Source organism: Lithobates pipiens, unplaced genomic scaffold, assembly GCF_037356315.1.
Source record: "Lithobates pipiens isolate NorthernLeopardFrog02 unplaced genomic scaffold, aLitPip1_a1.2 Scaffold_13, whole genome shotgun sequence".
NCBI classification, from domain to species: domain Eukaryota; kingdom Metazoa; phylum Chordata; class Amphibia; order Anura; family Ranidae; genus Lithobates; species Lithobates pipiens.
The window spans coordinates 24,552,324-24,570,960 of NW_027507718.1; the positions used below are offsets into that span (position 1 = coordinate 24,552,324).

General features: G+C 45.4%; 1 protein-coding gene across 5 annotated transcripts in view; it reads left to right on the top strand.

Moving 5' to 3' along the window:
- TRPM6 (transient receptor potential cation channel subfamily M member 6) overlaps positions 1–18,637 on the top strand; it is a 332,641-nt gene that overhangs the window by 220,917 nt on the left and 93,087 nt on the right. For all 5 annotated transcript variants that reach the window (XR_013272142.1, XM_077474929.1, XM_077474927.1 and 2 more), the window contains exon 32: positions 4,512–4,562. Coding sequence is in view for 4 of the 5 variants with exons in the window: in XM_077474929.1 (XP_077331055.1) it covers positions 4,512–4,562 (51 nt within the window). In the remaining variant the exon portion in view is untranslated. The remainder of the gene's footprint in view (positions 1–4,511; positions 4,563–18,637) is intronic.

The following is an 18,637-nucleotide window of genomic DNA, read 5'->3' on the forward strand; positions in this document are numbered from 1 at the left end:
ATTGGCATTTCCCAGCAATTCTTGAAACATGAACACACATGTTAATGCATTGTTTGTTCCAAAATATAGTAGTTAAGTTAAATTATATTCTGGCTTGTTATGTCTACAGACATGTAATATTTTAATGAGTTTAACAACCATCACCTGTTTTTCGGGGGGGAATTGCAAATAAAGAAAAAATAATATATAGCGCATACAATTGCGACACAAATCATTCTGTAATTGAATGGTAATAAAATTTGCCTTTCCTTTTCAATCTGCAGCCACTGTAATTTTATGAGAATGCATTGCAGTATGGCTACATGGAGTTGTTCTGTACACAGAATGTGTACTGACCACTCCCCAGAAACATAATTCCCTGATTGTGTGATTGGCTCACCAATTTTCCCAGAAGTCTGCCTAAGATACATGTCAGATTTCAGGCATCCCCTGCAACAAAAATGTCATTTTTGGTGAGACTCTCCCAGTAGGAACACGTCTAAAGGGATGCAGGCCCAGCAGATTTCCTCATTAGTGCCCTGCAGGTGCACACCTGATAATTATGAAACCACTCCCATTAGACCCACTTATCACTGAGGCTCAGAGGAACATACAGGGATTACTTCAGAATAACAAAAGGTAGGAATCTGCAACAAAGGTTGTTATAATCCTTAGAATGTACATAGATCACCCAGAGGGGGTGTTTTGTTCTCAGCACAAGTGGAGTTACTCTTTAACCATATTCATGTTCTTTTATTACCATTGTTTTCAGTTTTCAGCAGAACAAAAATGTAATGAATTCCCCATTAGAATAATTAATGCTAAAAAGGCCACTAGTATATCCCTTGTAATATACAATATAATAGCAATGGCAGGAGGATACAGACTACAGTAAAACCTTGGAGAGCATAGTTTGTTCCATAAACATGCTTGTAAGCAAAATTACTCATATAGCAAAGTAAATTTCCCCATAAGAAATAATAGAAACTCAGATGATTTTTTTCCACAACCATTTATTCATTAGTCCTTCAGTCTATAGCCTATATAAAAAGATTATAGAAATGTGACTACAAGGCAACTTCCATTAAAGTCTATGGGCACAAGACAGATATAAGTCACCTTGAAGTAGTACATGAACCTTTTTTAAAGTCAGAGCGACTTTAGTAGTGCTCATTAGGACAGCTTTTATTGACTAAAATGGATTTCACATGTCACGCGACTTGGAGTCTCATTAGTCCGATCCCAAGTCACAGCAGGGTGAAGCAAGCCTACATGCTGTACCTTCTTTAAATGTAACCATATTGCTACACTTAGAGGTACCTATCTTCTCTCTTTTATACTCAGTTGTGATGTGACACTACTCGTATTGCAAGACCTTGCTTGTTTATCAAGTTACAATTTATAAAACATTTTTGCTCGTCTTCTAAAACACTCGCATATCAAGCTGGGCGCAGTCCAAAGTTTTATGGTATACGTAACAATGAGGGTAAATTAAAGTGGTTGTTGAGCCACTATGTTAAGTTTATACCATCCCCTCTGTTAGATAACAACATGTGTTCTGGTGCCTGTGCAGATGTCCACCTGATTTCACAGCGCCTTCTAGTGCTCACGTGATTCCTTGGCTCTCCCCTCTCGCCAAGGAGCAATGGGGAAGAAGAGGAGCAAGCTGAGGAGTTACGTGAAAACAGGTAGAAACCTGCTTTTTTGTTAATAAAGCACAGACACTAGGACACATGTTCTTATCCAACAATGGGGATGGTATAAACCTAACATAGTTTTAGAGTCGTGGGAGGAGGAGCAGAGCAGTGCTGGTACCAGCTGACAGGCAGGGAGGGGAGGGGGAGGAGGACAGAGGGAGACACAGAAGAGCTGCAGATAGCAGCAGATGATGAAGGCATGTATACTGAATACGGTCTTAGGGCTCAGCAGCCATGATAAACTGTGGTCAGTTTACAGGGAGGAGGGCATAGCCAGGATCAGCCAGGTATTTCAGGTGATACAGGGAACAAATTACACAGCACAAGCACTGTGCTGTATAACATGCTTTAAGGGAACCGGATCCATGTTCTTTTTTTAGGGTAACAAACACTTTAAGAAACTGGAGGAAAATAGTCCCAACATTTTGAGATGGAAATGAGGGACACCTATTATTAAAATGCATAGGCCACACACCCCCTTAAAGGAGAATTATACAACAAAAATGATTAGTTAAACCCACAAGTGTTTTTTGGTTTTTTTTTTACCATTACTATTCCTTTATACTGGTTTTAAAATTTACAAATGTAGCGATTTCAAAATTTAAAAGGTTTAGCACTGTAAAGCACTTTTGAAAGTTAAAACGTGAATTATATATACAACTATATAGATGAGACTAAAATTAGGGACAAATGAGGAGGAAAGAAGGACAGAGGGACTTTGTTCCAAATCAGGGACAGTCCCTCGATCAGGAAATCAGAAATAGTTGAGAGCTATGAAGTATTACAAAGTTGTTTTCCATGGCAACCAATTTGATTAAAGGCCTTATGCTTTTGGTTCAAATTAAAGAATGGAAATTAAAATCTGATTGGATTATATGATTATTGCTTCTGTGCCCTAAGAATGTGCCAGAATGTGAAGAACAGAATGCTGGTGATGTACAATTTGTTTTAATATTTTTCTGAAACATATGCTTGAAGTATTTCTTCCTAATTTATCAAAGACTATTGCTGCTAGGATAAATTATTATGTTGCCTTGCTCAGGAGGATTTTGAAGCATGTATGTGTCTGAGCTGTTAGGCCCTATAGTTGTGGCATGGACTTACTATAATTACACCAGTGTATATATTTATGTAGCACCCTGATAATTAGGCAGGGCTGCTCCTAAATTTACCTGCCAGGTGTAGTTGGAATTGCTGCACTTCTCTCTTCTGCCGCTAGCCAATGGGCAGGTGTTTTCTTAAATCCCTTGGCCTGCTGGGAAAAACCTATATATTTGAGTGGAGTCAGGGGATCTGGGTTCTGTGCCATCTGGACTGCTGTCTGGGTGGACGTGTGTTGTATTGCCCAGGCTGCTAGTTTGGGCCTATCCCAGGTACATCTGGCTGCTGGGCTGTCTGAGGGCCTATCCAAAAGCAAGAAAGCAGCACAGGGTTGGAATTGCGGCTTGCAGTCCAAGCAGAAGTAATGGTTCTGCCAGTCGGAGAACCTGTCGTGGTTGAGGGGAGGCTGTTGCCATTTAGGGACCAACCACCTTATTACCAGGGACCACAATGAGTAGCTGAAGCAAGTACCGGAGCAGTATTCTCACCAACTGAGGACAGTGAAGAATTGGGAAACTTCAGCAGGTGCCAAGCCAGGGACCCAGCCAGCAGAGGTGATGCTTGTAGAGCAGCCTTGTGTGTCAAGCCAGGGACCGAGCAGGCCAGTGGGGTGAAGCTTGAGAAGTATCTGGAGTGCCAAGCTAGGGACCCAGCAGAGAAACGGGGTAGATGCTTAAGTGAAGATTGGAAGAGCTCAAGGGATTCAGTGGCAGTGAATCAGCAAGTCTAGTGAGAGAGACTGGGAGCTCAGTGGGTTGAGAACCTGCAAGAAGTAACTGTAGAGAAAGTAAAGGAGTTTGTTACAACTTGACTTGTGTTAGGAACTGTTCTGAGACTGATGCAGATGTAGTATCTTGCTGGATGCCTTTCCCTGCATGGCCTGTAGAAGTGTCAGAGTCAGCTAATTAACATTGCAACTACCTAAGGGTGTCCTGGCCCTAACCCTCTCTCCCAAAGTTCTGTTCAAGAGAAATAACATCTCTTTGCATTCAAGAAGTGTCTGGCGCCCATGAATCTATCTTGCATTACACCCACTATGCCTTACATCCCATTCTATATGGAAGGATGTCAGGAGCTTTTGGCTCTGGAGGTTTTCATTAAACTAAAGGAGGCCTGGGATCTTGCTACATTCACAAAGCAACAGTACACAAATATTTATATAAATAGAGAGGCTTTATTCTAAAGGAGGTACATTTGGGAGCTAGGAGGTATTTTACCACTAACATTCTTTTCAGCTGTGTCTTTATATCCATGTTTTTTTGCAAATCAATTATTCTTATCTATGTCCACTTTTCCTTTTCTGTTTTATCCACTTCTAAATAAAATTACATCTTATTCAAAGTAGTAATATGCTATAAATGAAAATGTTTATCATTGGATAGCCTCAAGTCATTTCAAAAAACTGGGAGGTGCATACAATGTCCCCATGTTAAATAATTTTATTATCTATTATTGCTAATTGCAAAAACTGCTCTGACACCATTACATTACAGGGAATGTGAAGGGACACAATGGATGCAAAAGCGTAATTCTGTTGCCATTGCTACTGAGATAATGGAATATTAGAGATGACAAAATTGACATGGAAAAGCAGATTTTAATGCTTTGTCTCTGTTTTGAAAATGTTACTTATTCATTTGCTGCTGAGGACAGCACTAGAGCATTATCACTGTAAATCAATACGTAAATTATGAGTCCATTACAATGATTTTCTTTTCACCCATTTTATTGCAGAAATGTCTACTTCTTTAAAAGCCTCTCAAGATTTAAACAATCATTACTCAGGTAAGTCAAAGAAAGGAGAAAAGTTACTTTGCTAGAAGAAGTTTTCTACTAAATCTCCTTGCAGCCTATGTGCCAAGTTAACATATGTCTTCAAGACTTAGCTTGACTTGATGGCACTAAGGGGATTACCAGGCTTACTGCTAGTTTGCTGGAACCTTACTGCTTGAGGCAACAGGTTAAAGAGAGGTTATCTTGAAAAGTGAAATCAATATATTTCAGTAAGAATGGATTGCATCCCTGAATGGAAAATGCTACATTTTCTTACAGAGTAACACCAGCGCACTATTTATCTGTAATATTGCCACTTAATACTAGCACATTTCAATTTTACTACAATTCATGTATTTTAACCACTTTCAGACCGGACCAATTTGCTGGTCAAAGACCAGATCACTTTTTGCGATTCGGCACTGCGTCGATTTAACTGACAATTGCACGGTCGTGCGACGTGGCTCCCAAACAAAATTGACGTCCTTTTTTTCCCACAAATAGAGCTTTCTTTTGGTGGTATTTGATCACCCCTGCGGTTTTTATTTTTTGCTTTATAAACAAAAATAGAGCGACAATTTTGAAAAAAACGCATTATTTTTTACTTTTTGTTATAATAAATATCCCCCAAAAATATATAAAAAAACATTTTTTTCCCTCAGTTTAGGCCGATACGTATTCTTCTACATATTTTTGGTAAAAAAAATCGCAATAAGCAATTATTGATTGGTTTGCGCAAAAGTTATAGCGTTTACAAAATAGGGATAGTTTTATAGCATTTTTATTAATAATTTTTTATTATTTTTTTTTTACTAGTAATGGCGGCGATCAGCGATTTTTATTGTGACTGCGACATTGTGGGGGACCCATCGGACATTTTTGACACATTTTTGGGACCATTGTCATTTATACAGTAATCACTGCTATATAAATGCAGTGATTCCTATGTAAATGACACTGGCAGTGAAGGGGTTAACAAGTGGGTGGCAGTGTAGGGGTTAAGTGTTCCTAGGGGCGTGTTACTAACTGTGGGGGGGTTGGGCTTTCATTTAGTGAACACTGATCTCTGCTCCAATCACATGGAGCAGAGATCAGCGTCACTAGTTGCTAGGCAGAATGGAGAAATGTTGTTTACAACGGCACTTCTCCATTCGGCCTCTCCGTGAGACGATCGCGGGGATGCCCGCGGCGTTCGAGTCCGCGGGTCCCGCGGCCGGACTCACGGGGGTCCCGACCAGCGCGGGAGCGCGCCGCCGGCGGCGCGCTCCCGATGGCAGGGCGGCAAACTTAAAGGGACGTACATGTACTTGTTTGCCTGCCCGTGCCATTCTGTCGACGTACATCGTCGTGCGCTGGTCGGCAAGTGGTTAAACTATCTTTTACAGCATTCCCATGCCTTTAATTGCAGGACCAATGGGAAAAATGTTATATTTAATCCCCTTGTTTGTCCATTGGCCTTCCTTTATAATGCATAGCTGAAAAAGCCTGAGCCAAGATAAAGAATTCACTTGCCATTGTGTAATGTAAGCTTCTAAAACTTTATTTCATGTAAGCTGTGCTTTCATTCAGCTTGATGCAGTGAGGCCCCAAAATTATCCCCCATTTTAAAGAAAGAAGGTAAAGAAGTGTATTGTATTTATTGACGTGGATCACAAAAATTTTTTGGAAAACAGATTATTGAGAGCATCAAGTTGATAGCTGCCAAGTTATAATTTGGATCACTGCTGACCTTCTGTAACTAAAGGTCTCACCTATCTAGTGAGTTTGCTTACCATTTGGTGGTGGATATCAGCATCACTAAAAAGAACACTGTGGAGCCGTGTTTAAAGGGTCTGCACTAAGAACAATCGCTGATTTCAGACTGCTTTATTTACAGATTATTTGTTCACTTTAACATTATATGCTATTTTTTTCTTTTAAATATGATATTGTTAAAGTGATTGTAAATGGTCACCTTGTAAAACAACCCATTCAGTTTAAAATAGAAAAAAAGGCAAAACATTTTTGTATAGATATAAAACAAAATAACAAATACCCTTTTTCTCTTTTTTATAAATGATTACATTCCCTCTGTTGTCAGTGGGGGAGTGTCAGGACAAGTCTATACATTGGAGGTGAGTACATTGAGTTCCAAGCATAGTTAGAGAACTGACCACGCTGTGCTCTCCTGCTTGGTGTAGTCAGTTTTTAATAGGAGAGCAGAGGAACTAGCAGGAACACCAGGGATTTCACACAAAGGAAGCAATATAAAGAGAACAGGATACTTTCTCATACAAGTACATGGTACAGCAGGCACATATCAGAAATATGAAGTGTTGGGGTAACAAAAGTGTGTTGTTTTTTCAGAGATCAGTCTGGAAAGAATGCTGCCTTTGGAATGATTCTTTTAAATGGGAAAAAGTTGTGAGCAGAAAGGAATGGCAAAAGACTAGGCGTGTATATAGCAGAGGGAAGGAATAATGGAGGGTTGATAATTCAGTGTGTGTGCTTTTCAAATGATGGAACACATTTCAGTTTCATACCTTACAGTTCTTTTTCACCCCCAAATTAGTTGAGAAAGTACTATGATCTAAGAAGTATGTACAGTCCACTACCAAAATGAAACATAAGGGGGTGCCAAAGAAAATGGCAAAACAAATGGATACTCCCCTCTTTGATTCTTTTAAAAGATTGTAGGCTTCTCAGAAATGGCCCCCAGAGCCAATCTAGTGTCTTGTGCTTCTTCTGTTAAATCACAAGTGAAACACAAAAACTTAAATGTGTGATATTTCCCATCCCTTTAGACAATGAGCACTGCTAAATATTAGAGGTGACAATTGCAGACACCATATATACTGTATGTAAAAAAAAAAAAACAATGCTCCATGCTTGAAACACCAACTTATCTTGTAAACAGGCACTGCAGTTCTTGAAAACTTTATTGCATTAAAACTCTGTCAATGAACTTTAAATATTTTAATCTTTATGCTGCTAGGATTAGTAAATAGATTGGAAGGTATATTATATTTTCTTGTTAACTTTTTTTCTTGATCATACATCACGGGACACAGGAGCTTCATTACATAGTGGGTTATATAGGCACCTCTGGTGATTGGACACTGGTTGACCCTAATTAAGGAGAATTCCTCCCCTATATAACCCCTCCCATTTGGGAGGCACCTCAGTTTTTTCGCCAGTGTCTAGGTGATGGTCACGTAAAACTTTAGCTCTATGCAGGTCCCTGCGAGGGCCGAAGGGCTACAACAAACCGGATCCATACCTCGGGCCGATATTTGACTCCCAAGATGGTATGGTACCCAGGCCTCGTCTGCCGAAGAAGCGAGGTTTTGCCTGTAAGTCCTCTACATTGGAAGACTGGGCTCTGGGAAAACCAGACTTGGTGTACTGTTTATACAGGGCGCACGAAAGTTTCTGGCAGAGCTTTTTACATGGCCCAGGTGGGAGGTTCTTCTGAGTAAGAGCCCCAGATATGCCTGAAGGTTGGCTAACAATACCCACCGTGATGGGTGAAGGCTGGAATTTGTCTGGTTCAGCAATTCCTGCGGCGGGGACAGGTAAGGGAAGTCATCCTGTATATTTAATATATGAATGGATTTCTTCATTGTGAGTAGTTGTATGTCTTACCTGGTTTCCACCACTAGAGGGAGTAAGAGCAGCCTGATGCAGACTTACATGCCTTTCAATACACACGCTCAAGTGAAAGCCTGTTTCTCCAGCTAACTCACGTCTCCATTGCAGTCCCTGCCACAAAGAAGGTAAACAGGGGTCCCACGCAGTTCAGGGGTCACACGCTGCTCCATTTTGGGTTCTCCTCCCCCCCCCCGGATTCCGCGGTCCTCGTGCACGCGCGTGGGCGCGCTCCCGGCCTAATGGAGGAGGGGGGGTGTGGTTGTGAGCCGTGCACGTCAGTGTGCACGGCGCTGTACTGCGCAGGCGCCAGGCGGCAGTTTTAAAAGCCCAGAGCGTCAGGGGACTGTAATTGGAGACACAGGAGCTGTGGGCAGTAAGCATCCGTGGGGATTGGATCCAGGCAAACCTTAAGACACCTACTCAGCATCAGGTTGTGCAATTTAAGCATATATATATTATTGTGAGACTTTAAGCGCAACAGTGATCGCACTTGTACTAGTACCTCTGCTTTGTAGCCTAGTACTATGTCTCCTCGTAAGAGGGTCCCAGGGGGAGGTAATAAGGGCACTGGTAAGTCACCGCCTAGGTCCAGGGGTTCCAAAGTGCCTGTAAATTACCACCCCCCCCCGCAAGACTGGAGCCAGCCTCTCAAGACGAGTCAGTGCACCTGTCAGATTTGCAGCCTCTCTGTCACGTACCTTACAGTGGAGTCAGACTGCTGAGGGTGGCCTCTCGCACGGTTCCGGTCTCCACGCCCCTGAGGATGGGGTCAGGGCGCGTGAGGACACGAAAGGGTGCAGGTGCCTGAAGGTGGAGGTAGCAGACCTTGGAGATGCTGGGTCCTCACGGTAGAAGAGATGTTGTAGGTAGGCACCGGAAGATCAGCAGGTGTGCAGGAAGCACTGCGTGTCTGTAACAGGCAAGGTCGGCAACTGGCAGGCAATGCGGTACAATAACAGGAGGCAGGTGCGTAATCAGGAACAAGCAAGGGTCTGGCAACGTGCAAGCAAACGAGGTACAGATTCAGGAGACAAGCCAAAGTCGAAGTCCAAGCCGGGGTCAAAGGTAGTCCAGGAGATAGTAGCACAGGGTATCCAAAGAGCGGGTGTCAGGAACGGGTCACAGGAACAAGGATCACGGGAGCAAGGTTACAGGAGCAAGGTCACAGGAGCAAGGTCACAGGAGCAAGGTCACAGGAGCAACGATCAGGTCTACAGGAGTAGCTGAAGACGATCCAGCACTGATGTCAGGCCAGGATCCTGTTTATATAGAGGGGAGTGAGCCAGGATTGGTGGAAGTGGCCGTCCGTGCGTGAATACGTACATCCGTTCAGTTTGCGCGGGTGTCTTCGCGTGTTCGGATTGGTGTACGTCCACGTGTTCGGATTGGCGTACGTCCACGTGTTCGGATTAGCATACGTCCGTTCGTCCTGGAATTCGTACGCCTCTGACGGGGACACCGCGCATGCCGCCTGGAACGAAGGGAAACTGTCGCTATACGGGGACGGGCATACGTATGGTGAGTTCCCTCACAGTGCCCCCCCCTTAAGGGCAGCCTCCGGGTGCCCCTTAGAACCGACCTTTGAGAGCGATGAAAAGCCCGTATAAGCCTCTGGGCATGAAGATTTGCTTCGGGTTCCCAGGAATTTTCTTCAGGGCCAAAGCCTTTCCACTTAATCAAGTATTGGTTTTGTCCTTGACGCTTCCTGTAATCCAGAATGGCTTCGATTTCAAACTCCTCCTCCCCGTCTACCAATATAGCTTCTGGAGGGCTTAACTCCCGACCTGGAAAGGAATTAGGTACATCAGGCTTAAGTAGAGAAGTGTGAAATACAGGATGGATTTTAAATGAGCCGGGGAGTTCAAGTTCATAGGCTACTGAATTAATTTTCTTCTTAATTGGAAAAGGTCCCAAATATCTGGGTCCCAATTTTTTAGAGGGACACGCCAGTTTTAGGTTTGCAGTTGACAGCCACACACGATCACCGATTTTTAAATCCAATTCCCCCCTTCTCTTCCTGTCAAAAAATTTTTTATCGTCCTCCTGAGCCTTAGAGAGGGTTTCTTTAAGTGCCTGATTGTTGATAACAAAGAAATTCAGCCTATCCTGGACGGCTGGTACAGGAGAATCCGGTAAGGATGTTGGCAGGAAGGAGGGATGGAACCCATAGTTGGAGTAAAATGGTGACTGGTTTGTGGCGGAATGAGTAGAGTTGTTAAATGCAAATTCTGCCAAGGGTAGTAACGAAGCCCAATCCTCCTGAGAAAAAGAAGTGAAACAACGTAAATATTGTTCTAACGTTTGATTAGTGCGTTCAGTCTGCCCGTTTGTTTGGGGATGGTAGGCTGAAGAGAAATTTAACTTGATACCCAGAGCTTCACATAATGATTTCCAAAATTTTGACGTGAATTGGACTCCACGATCAGAGACAATATCACCGGGAATTCCATGGAGTCTGACAATTTCTTTAATGAATACTCTGGCTGTCTCGGTTGCAGATGGAGTTCCCTTCATGGGGATGAAATGTGCCATTTTGGAAAAGCGATCCACCACCACGAAGATAGAGGAGAATCCTTCAGAGGGGGGAAGCTCAACAATAAAGTCCATTGTGATCTTATCCGATGGTTTTTCAGGGATAGGTAATGGCCTCAACAATCCCCAAGCTTTATTCTTGCTGTTTTTATTCCGGAGGCAGGTTGAACAAGAGCTAACATAGTTCCTGCAATCTTTCGCAAGGTTTGGCCACCAGAAATGTCTTTGAACTAAACTTATCGTCTTGTGACCCCCAAAGTGACCCGCCAGGGGATAGTCATGACAAGCCTGTAGAACGGAAGTGCGAAGATTTTGAGGAATGAATAGTTTACTTCCTCGCCAGAGAAGACCATCTTTTTCTTGGAGGTTAATATCTGGAGGGACTGATGCACCTTGAGACGACTGCCGAACCTGTGACAGAAAACTGGTTTGTGTTAATAGAAAGTTTCCGGCTTGCAAAATGGTGTCTGGAGGGGATGAGGCTTCGGTTTCAGCAAACATACGGGATAATGCGTCGGGTTTACTGTTCTTGGATCCTGGTCTGTAGGTTATGTGAAAATTAAAACGGGAGAAGAAGAGAGCCCATCTTGCCTGCCGGGGCCTGAGACGCTTAGCTGTTCTGAGATATTACAAATTTTTATGATCTGTAAAAATTAATACTGGATGTGTTGCCCCCTCAAGTAGGTACCGCCATTCTTCTAAAGCCAGTTTGATTGCCAGGAGCTCCCGATCTCCCACGTCGTAGTTCTTTTCTGACGTATTTAGTTTTTTGGAAAAGAATGCTACAGGATGCATTAATGATTTAGGTCCTTGGCGTTGGGACAGAATGGCGCCTACAGCGTTCTCTGAAGCGTCCACTTCCAGAGTGTAAGGTAGAGCAGGATCAGGGTGTTTGAGTATTGGGGCCGACGTGAATAGCCCTTTTAGTTTGTCGAACGCAGCTTGGGCCTCGATGGACCATCGGAAGCGGTTTTGTTTGCTGGTGAGTTGCGTGATGGGAGCTATAACACTGGAAAAGTTTTTAATGAACTTTCTATAAAAATTAGAGAATCCAATGAAGCGCTGTACCCCTTTCTTATCAGTTGGAGGTGGCCAGGATAAAATGGCTGAAACCTTTTGAGGATCCATCTCTATTCCCTCCGTTGATATTACCAGACCCAGAAAGTGAATGGTCCGTCGCTCGAATTCGCACTTCTCAGCCTTGGCGTAGAGCCCATGTTGTCTTAACCTCAGGAGAACTTGTTTCACATGGTCACGATGGGTTTCTAGAGAGTCTGAGAATACCAAAATGTCATCTAAATAAACAATTACAAACAGATCTAAAAAGTCCCTGAAAATGTCATTAACAAAATGTTGAAAAGTAGCTGGTGCGTTGCAGAGTCCGAATGGCATGACCAGGTACTCAAAGTGGCCAAAACGTGTCCGAAAGGCCGTTTTCCATTCGTCCCCCTTACGGATTCTGATTAGATTATAGGCCCCTCGTAAATCCAGTTTCGTAAATACTTTGGCTGATCGAAGTCTCTGGAATAATTCTGGAATCAATGGAAGGGGGTAGCGATTTTTAATCGTCACTTTATTTAAATCCCTGTAATCCACACATGGGCGGAGCGAATGATCTTTCTTTTCAACGAAAAATATTCCAGCACCGGCTGGGGAAGAGGAATGTCGAATAAATCCTTTCTTGAGGTTCTCATTGATGTATTCTTTGAGGACCATGAGTTCAGGTTCCGATAGAGGGAATATCCTCCCGAATGGAATTTCGGCTCCAGGTAGTAACTCGATTGGGCAATCGTAGAACCGATGAGGAGGGAGTGTGTCTGCCTTTCTTTTGTCAAACACGTCCAGGAATCTGTGGTATGTGACTGGGACCAACCTCTGGAGCTCAGATGTAGAACCCGAACAGGCAATGACCGGAACCAGGTGGTTTGAGGTCCTGACACAATTTTGGAGGCAGTAAGTGGATCGAAACACGACCTCACCGGTTATCCAGTTTATTTGGGGATTATGGGCTTGTAGCCATGGCATTCCTAAAATAATTGGGAAGAGTGGTGAAGAAATGACATCCAGGCAGATTAATTCTTGGTGATCGGATAGAATGTTGGCAAGTAGTGGCTGAGTCTCATGGGTAATAGGACCTGATCTGATGTTGGATCCATCTGCTAACCTTATAGAAAGTTGGTGTTGCTTGGGCACCAATGGAATGTTGTGTTGTAGAATGAGAGTATGGTCAATGAAGCAACTACAGGCGCCCGAATCAATTATAGCCTGGACCTGGAGTGTTCCTCCTGGAAGCTGTAAGGAAAAGGGAACAGCTATATGAATTGATTTTGTCAGAGGTAATGCATTGGATACAAGAGGTGAGTCTTTGAACTTACGAATCTTATTTGGACATGCATTCGCATAGTGACCAGTTTCCCCGCAGTAAAGGCAAAGGTTATTCTGGCGCCGGCGTAGCTTCTCTTCAGGAGACAATGGTGAGCGAAGTAGCCCTAATTGCATTGGCTCTGGAGCTTCGGAAATGGGAGCAGGTGTGGAAGCAGGAGGATAATTCGGAGCCTTGGGTAACATCCAAGTGGGGCGAAACTGGCCAACTCTTTCAGACCTCCGTTCCCTAAGACGGCGATCAATTTGGATCGATACCTGTATGAGGTCTTCCAAGGAACTGGGAACTTCGATACGGGCCAACTCGTCTTTTAATGATTCAGACAATCCGATGCGGAATTGGTAACGTAGGGCGGCGTCGTTCCATTGAGTGTCAAAACTCCACCGCCTAAAGTCCGTCACATAATCCTCTACAGGTCTGCGACCCTGACGCAGGGCATGGAGACTGGCCTCAGCAGTTGTGGCACGCTGAGGATCGTCGTATAATTTAGCCATCTCATCCAGAAAAGAGTCCATGGTATCAAGTAAAGGGCTGGCCTGTTCCAAGAGGCGATGGGCCCAGGTCTGAGGTTCCCCCAGAAGCAAGGAGAAGATGAACCCTACTTTTGTGCTTTCCAAGGAGAAGGTGCGAGGCTGTAGCAGGAAGTATAGTTGGCATGCATTACGAAAAGCACGGAATTTGCTGCGATCTCCGGAAAATCGCTCTGGAGTAGGAACTCGAGGCTCAGGGGATGGCACCACTATTGCAGGCATGGATGCTGGGGTTGCCGGACTGGCGGACCGAGATGCTGTAGCCCCTTGGGAGGCAGTAGTGTTTGGAGTTAATGTCTCCACCCTCTGCTCGAGTTGATGGTAACCATCCTGCAGGCCTTGAACTGCTTGGGTAAGGGCAGAGATTTGTTGGCACAGAGCTTCCAAAGGTGAGGCCCCCCTGTCTGACTCCATGTTTCTGGCTGGATCGTACTGTCACGTACCTTACAGTGGAGTCAGACTGCTGAGGGTGGCCTCTCGCACGGTTCCGGTCTCCACGCCCCTGAGGATGGGGACAGGGCGCGTGAGGACACGAAAGGGTGCAGGTGCCTGAAGGTGGAGGTAGCAGACCTTGGAGATGCTGGGTCCTCACGGTAGAAGAGATGTTGTAGGTAGGCACCGGAAGATCAGCAGGTGTGCAGGAAGCACTGCGTGTCTGTAACAGGCAAGGTCGGCAACTGGCAGGCAATGCGGTACAATAACAGGAGGCAGGTGCGTAATCAGGAACAAGCAAGGGTCTGGCAACGTGCAAGCAAACGAGGTACAGATTCAGGAGACAAGCCAAAGTCGAAGTCCAAGCCGGGGTCAAAGGTAGTCCAGGAGATAGTAGCACAGGGTATCCAAAGAGCGGGTGTCAGGAACGGGTCACAGGAACAAGGATCACGGGAGCAAGGTTACAGGAGCAAGGTCACAGGAGCAAGGTCACAGGAGCAAGGTCACAGGAGCAACGATCAGGTCTATAGGAGTAGCTGAAGACGATCCAGCACTGATGTCAGGCCAGGATCCTGTTTATATAGAGGGGAGTGAGCCAGGATTGGTGGAAGTGGCCGTCCGTGCGTGAATACGTACATCCGTTCAGTTTGCGCGGGTGTCTTCGCGTGTTCGGATTGGTGTACGTCCACGTGTTCGGATTGGCGTACGTCCACGTGTTCGGATTAGCATACGTCCGTTCGTCCTGGAATTCGTACGCCTCTGACGGGGACACCGCGCATGCCGCCTGGAACGAAGGGAAACTGTCGCTATACGGGGACGGGCATACGTATGGTGAGTTCCCTGACACTCTCCTAATTTGTCAGCCCTGGTTTATGTCACTGAGATACTCCCTTAGGGCTACATTGGAGGGTTTTGAAGAGAAAATAATGAATTTTATTACTGCTTCCCTGAAATATAGCATGAAAAGGGGTAGATCCCCTCCCTCTGCTGAAATCCCTCTCTCAGATGAATCTTCTGAAAATGAGGAGAGATCCCTATCTTAGGATGGGGATCATGAGCAGTCGGATTAATCAGAGTAGGAGGAGATAGTTCCCTCCTCCCAGGCACTCAGAAAACAGGTGCAGTATTATACTGAATTGGTGCGTACCACATTCAGAATGCCTGCTGCTGAAGTCGCTACATCCTCTGTTTCTTCCCTGGGAGTCAGGAAAGCCCCACAGACTGCCTATTCCTTTCCATTCCATCCCTTAATGGATGAATTGTTGTATAAGGATTGGGGACATCCCAATAAACTGTTTGCTCCTCCTAAAAAGGTTTTCTTTGCATTATCCTCTGGAGGAAAGTTTCACCAAGAAGTGGGGGGTCCCATCTGTTGATGCGGTTGTTTCTTGCGTGAATGAAACCTGACTTGTCCTTTGGATATTGCGCAGGTATTTAAAGGATCCAACTGATAAAAAGCTGGAAACCTTATTAAAAGCCTCCTTTTCCATGACTGGCGCTGTGGTGCAACCTACAGTCGCAGCCGTGGGGTTGTGTCGGTTCCTCAAGGAACAGGTTAAGCAGATGCTTGGGATCCTTCCCAGTGAGGAAGTAGAAAATTATGCAGAACTGCCTCATATTCTGTGCTTTATGATTGATGCGATTTTGGATTCTGTCCAACAAGCATCACGTTTGTCCCTCTTGTTGGTACACATGCGAAGGGCCCTATGGCTAAAGAATTGGGCAGCTGAGCTGTCATGCAAGAAGCATTTGATTGGGTTCCCGTTTAAAGGGGAACGTTTTGTTTGGAGAGGAATTGGTTAAATTCGTCCAAAATATCAGGGGGTAAAATCTACTCTCCTTCCAATTAAAAAGAGCCAATGTCCGTCATTCAGGCATGCTCTCTCTCCCGAAGCATCAAGCTCTAAGCAGTGGCAATGGCCTTCTCAGCCCTCCTCTACTAGAAAGGCTCAAGGCAGAGCCCAGGGGCAAGAAAAGACTTGGGGGCGAAAGCCTGCCAAGCAAAGCCCAAGATCTTCCTTGTGAAGGGGCGCCCCGCTCGGCAGAGTGGGGGGAAGGCTCCTGCAGTTTGCAGGCGCCTGGCGGGAAGAGATCCAGGACAGGTGGGTGATCTCTTCAGTATCTCTGGGCTACAAGCGAGAGTTTCAGGAGATTCCACCTTCCCGTTTCCTAAGGTCAAGGATCCCCAGGGATCCAGTAAAGCAAAAACCGCTATTCCTGGCCTTAGATCAGTTACTATCCCAGGGTGTGATAGTAGAAGTGAGCCCGAAAGATCAGGGTTCAGGGTTTTACTCAAATCTCTTCACCGTTCTAAAACCAAATGGAAGTGTCAGACCTATCCTGGATCTGAGAGACCTAAACCGGTTTTTACACATCCAGACCTTCCGAATGCAGTCAATCCGCACTGTGGTCTCCTCCCTGTAAGGGGGAGAATTCATGGCATCAATAGATATCAAGGATGCATATCTCCATGTGCCAATTTTTCCCGCACACCAAAAATTTCTAAGGTTCGCGGTAGAGCGGCGCCATTTTCAATTTATGGCCTTGCCGTTCGGGCTTGCTACAGCCCCTCAAGTCTTCACAAAGATTCTGGACCCTCTCTTAGCAATCTTAAGAGTTCAGGGCATAGCCGTCATGGCTTATCTAGACGACTTGCTTCTCATGGAGAAAACTGCAGCGTTCCTAAGTCGCAGCGTCACCAAAACGCTAGAACATCTAGAACGCCTAGGTTGGATTATAAACCTAGAAAAGTCGTTCCCTACAACCGACTACCAGGTTGGAATACCTAGGTATGATTATCGACACCGCTCAAGGCAGGGTGTTTCTTCCAAGGCTAAAGGCCTTGGCCATTGGAGATCTGGTGCGCCTGATTCTGGGCAGAAGATCTTCCTCCATTCGGTTGTGCATGAGACTATTAGGGAAGATGGTCGCCTCCTTCGAGGCCGTCCCATTTGCCCAGTTCCACTCAAGGCCTCTGCAAGGATGCATCCTTGCGGCTTGGAACAGGAAGCCCCAATCCCTGGATCTTCCTATGCGTCTATCCCCCGGGACAAGCAAAAGTCTTGTCTGGTGGTTACAAACCAGGAATTTGCTGAAGGGCAAAACTTTTCTTCCTCTCTCATGGAAGATTATCACAACAGATGCCAGCCTGACAGGCTGGGGAGCTGTATTGGAGGGAACGTACTCGCAGAGGAAATGGTCTGCGACCGAAAGTCTACTGCCCATAAATATCTTGGAGATTCGGGCAGTTTACATGGCACTCACAGACTGCGAGGTTTCCCGGTTCGGGTTCAGTCCGACAATGCCACCGCAGTGGCTTACATCATTCACCAGGGCGGTACCAGAAGTCTGGTGGCCCAAAAGGAGGTGAATCGCATACTTGTCTGGGCAGAAAAGCGTGTTCCGTGTCTTTCTGCAGTCTTCATCCCAGGAGTGGAGAATTGGCAGGCGGTTTTTCTCAGCCGCCAGCAGTTGTGCCCAGGAGAATGGGCTCTGCACCCCGATGTGTTTCAGAAAATATGTCACAAGTGGGGTACTCCAGACGTAGATCTGTTGGCGTCCAGGTTGAACAGGAAACTGGACAAGTTTGTGTCAAGGACAAGAGGTGCACTTGCTCAGGGGTCAGATGCTCTGACGGTTCCCTGGGATCAGTACAATCTGATCTATGCCTTCCCCCCGAGCCCGCTGCTGTCGCGGTGCCTGGGAAGGGTCAAGAGGGAGACGAAGTCGGTCCTTTTGGTGGCCTCGGCTTGGCCCAGGCGACCATGGTATGCAGAAATCATGAAGTTGGCAGTAGGCAGGCCATGGACCCTCCCTCTCCGGCCAGATCTGCTCTCACAGGGTCCAATCTACCATCCTGCCTTACGCAGTCTGAATTTGACGGTTTGGCTGCTGAGACCCACATTCTGAGAGACCGTGGCCTTTCGGGGCCAGTCCTTTCTACTCTGGTCTATGCCAGAAAGCCGGCCTCCAGGCTTATTTATTACAAAATCTGGAGGACATTTGTTTCCTGGTGTGAACTCAGGAAGTGGCATCCTAGAAAGTATGTCATTAACAGAATCTTGGCCTTTCTCCAGTCAGGCCTAGAAATGAATTTGGCCATAAGCACTATTAAAGTGCAGATTTCGGCCCTGTCGGTATTTTTTCAAAAACCGCTTGCATCACATTCCCTGGTACGGGCTTTTATCCAGGGGGCTATGCGGACAAAACCGCCAGTTAAACCTCCGGTATGCCCATGGGATCTGAATTTGGTTCTCTCGGCCTTACAGGGGCAACCATTTGAACCTTTGCATCTGGCTTCTTTAGCTCTCCTGACTAAAAAGCTGGTCTTCTTAGTAGCCATATCTACGGCTAGAAGCGTATCAGAGTTGGCAGCTCTTTCCAGTAAAGAGCCGTATTTAATTATCCATAAGGACCGGGTGGTTATGCGTCCCAACAGGTCCTTTCTACCTAAGGTGGTTTCGGGTTTCCATTTGAATCAGGATGTAATCCTACCATCCTTTTTTCCGGACCCTCAGTCCACAGAGGAAGAGTCTTTACACACTTTGGATGTGGTTAGAGCAATCAGTGTTTATCTTCAA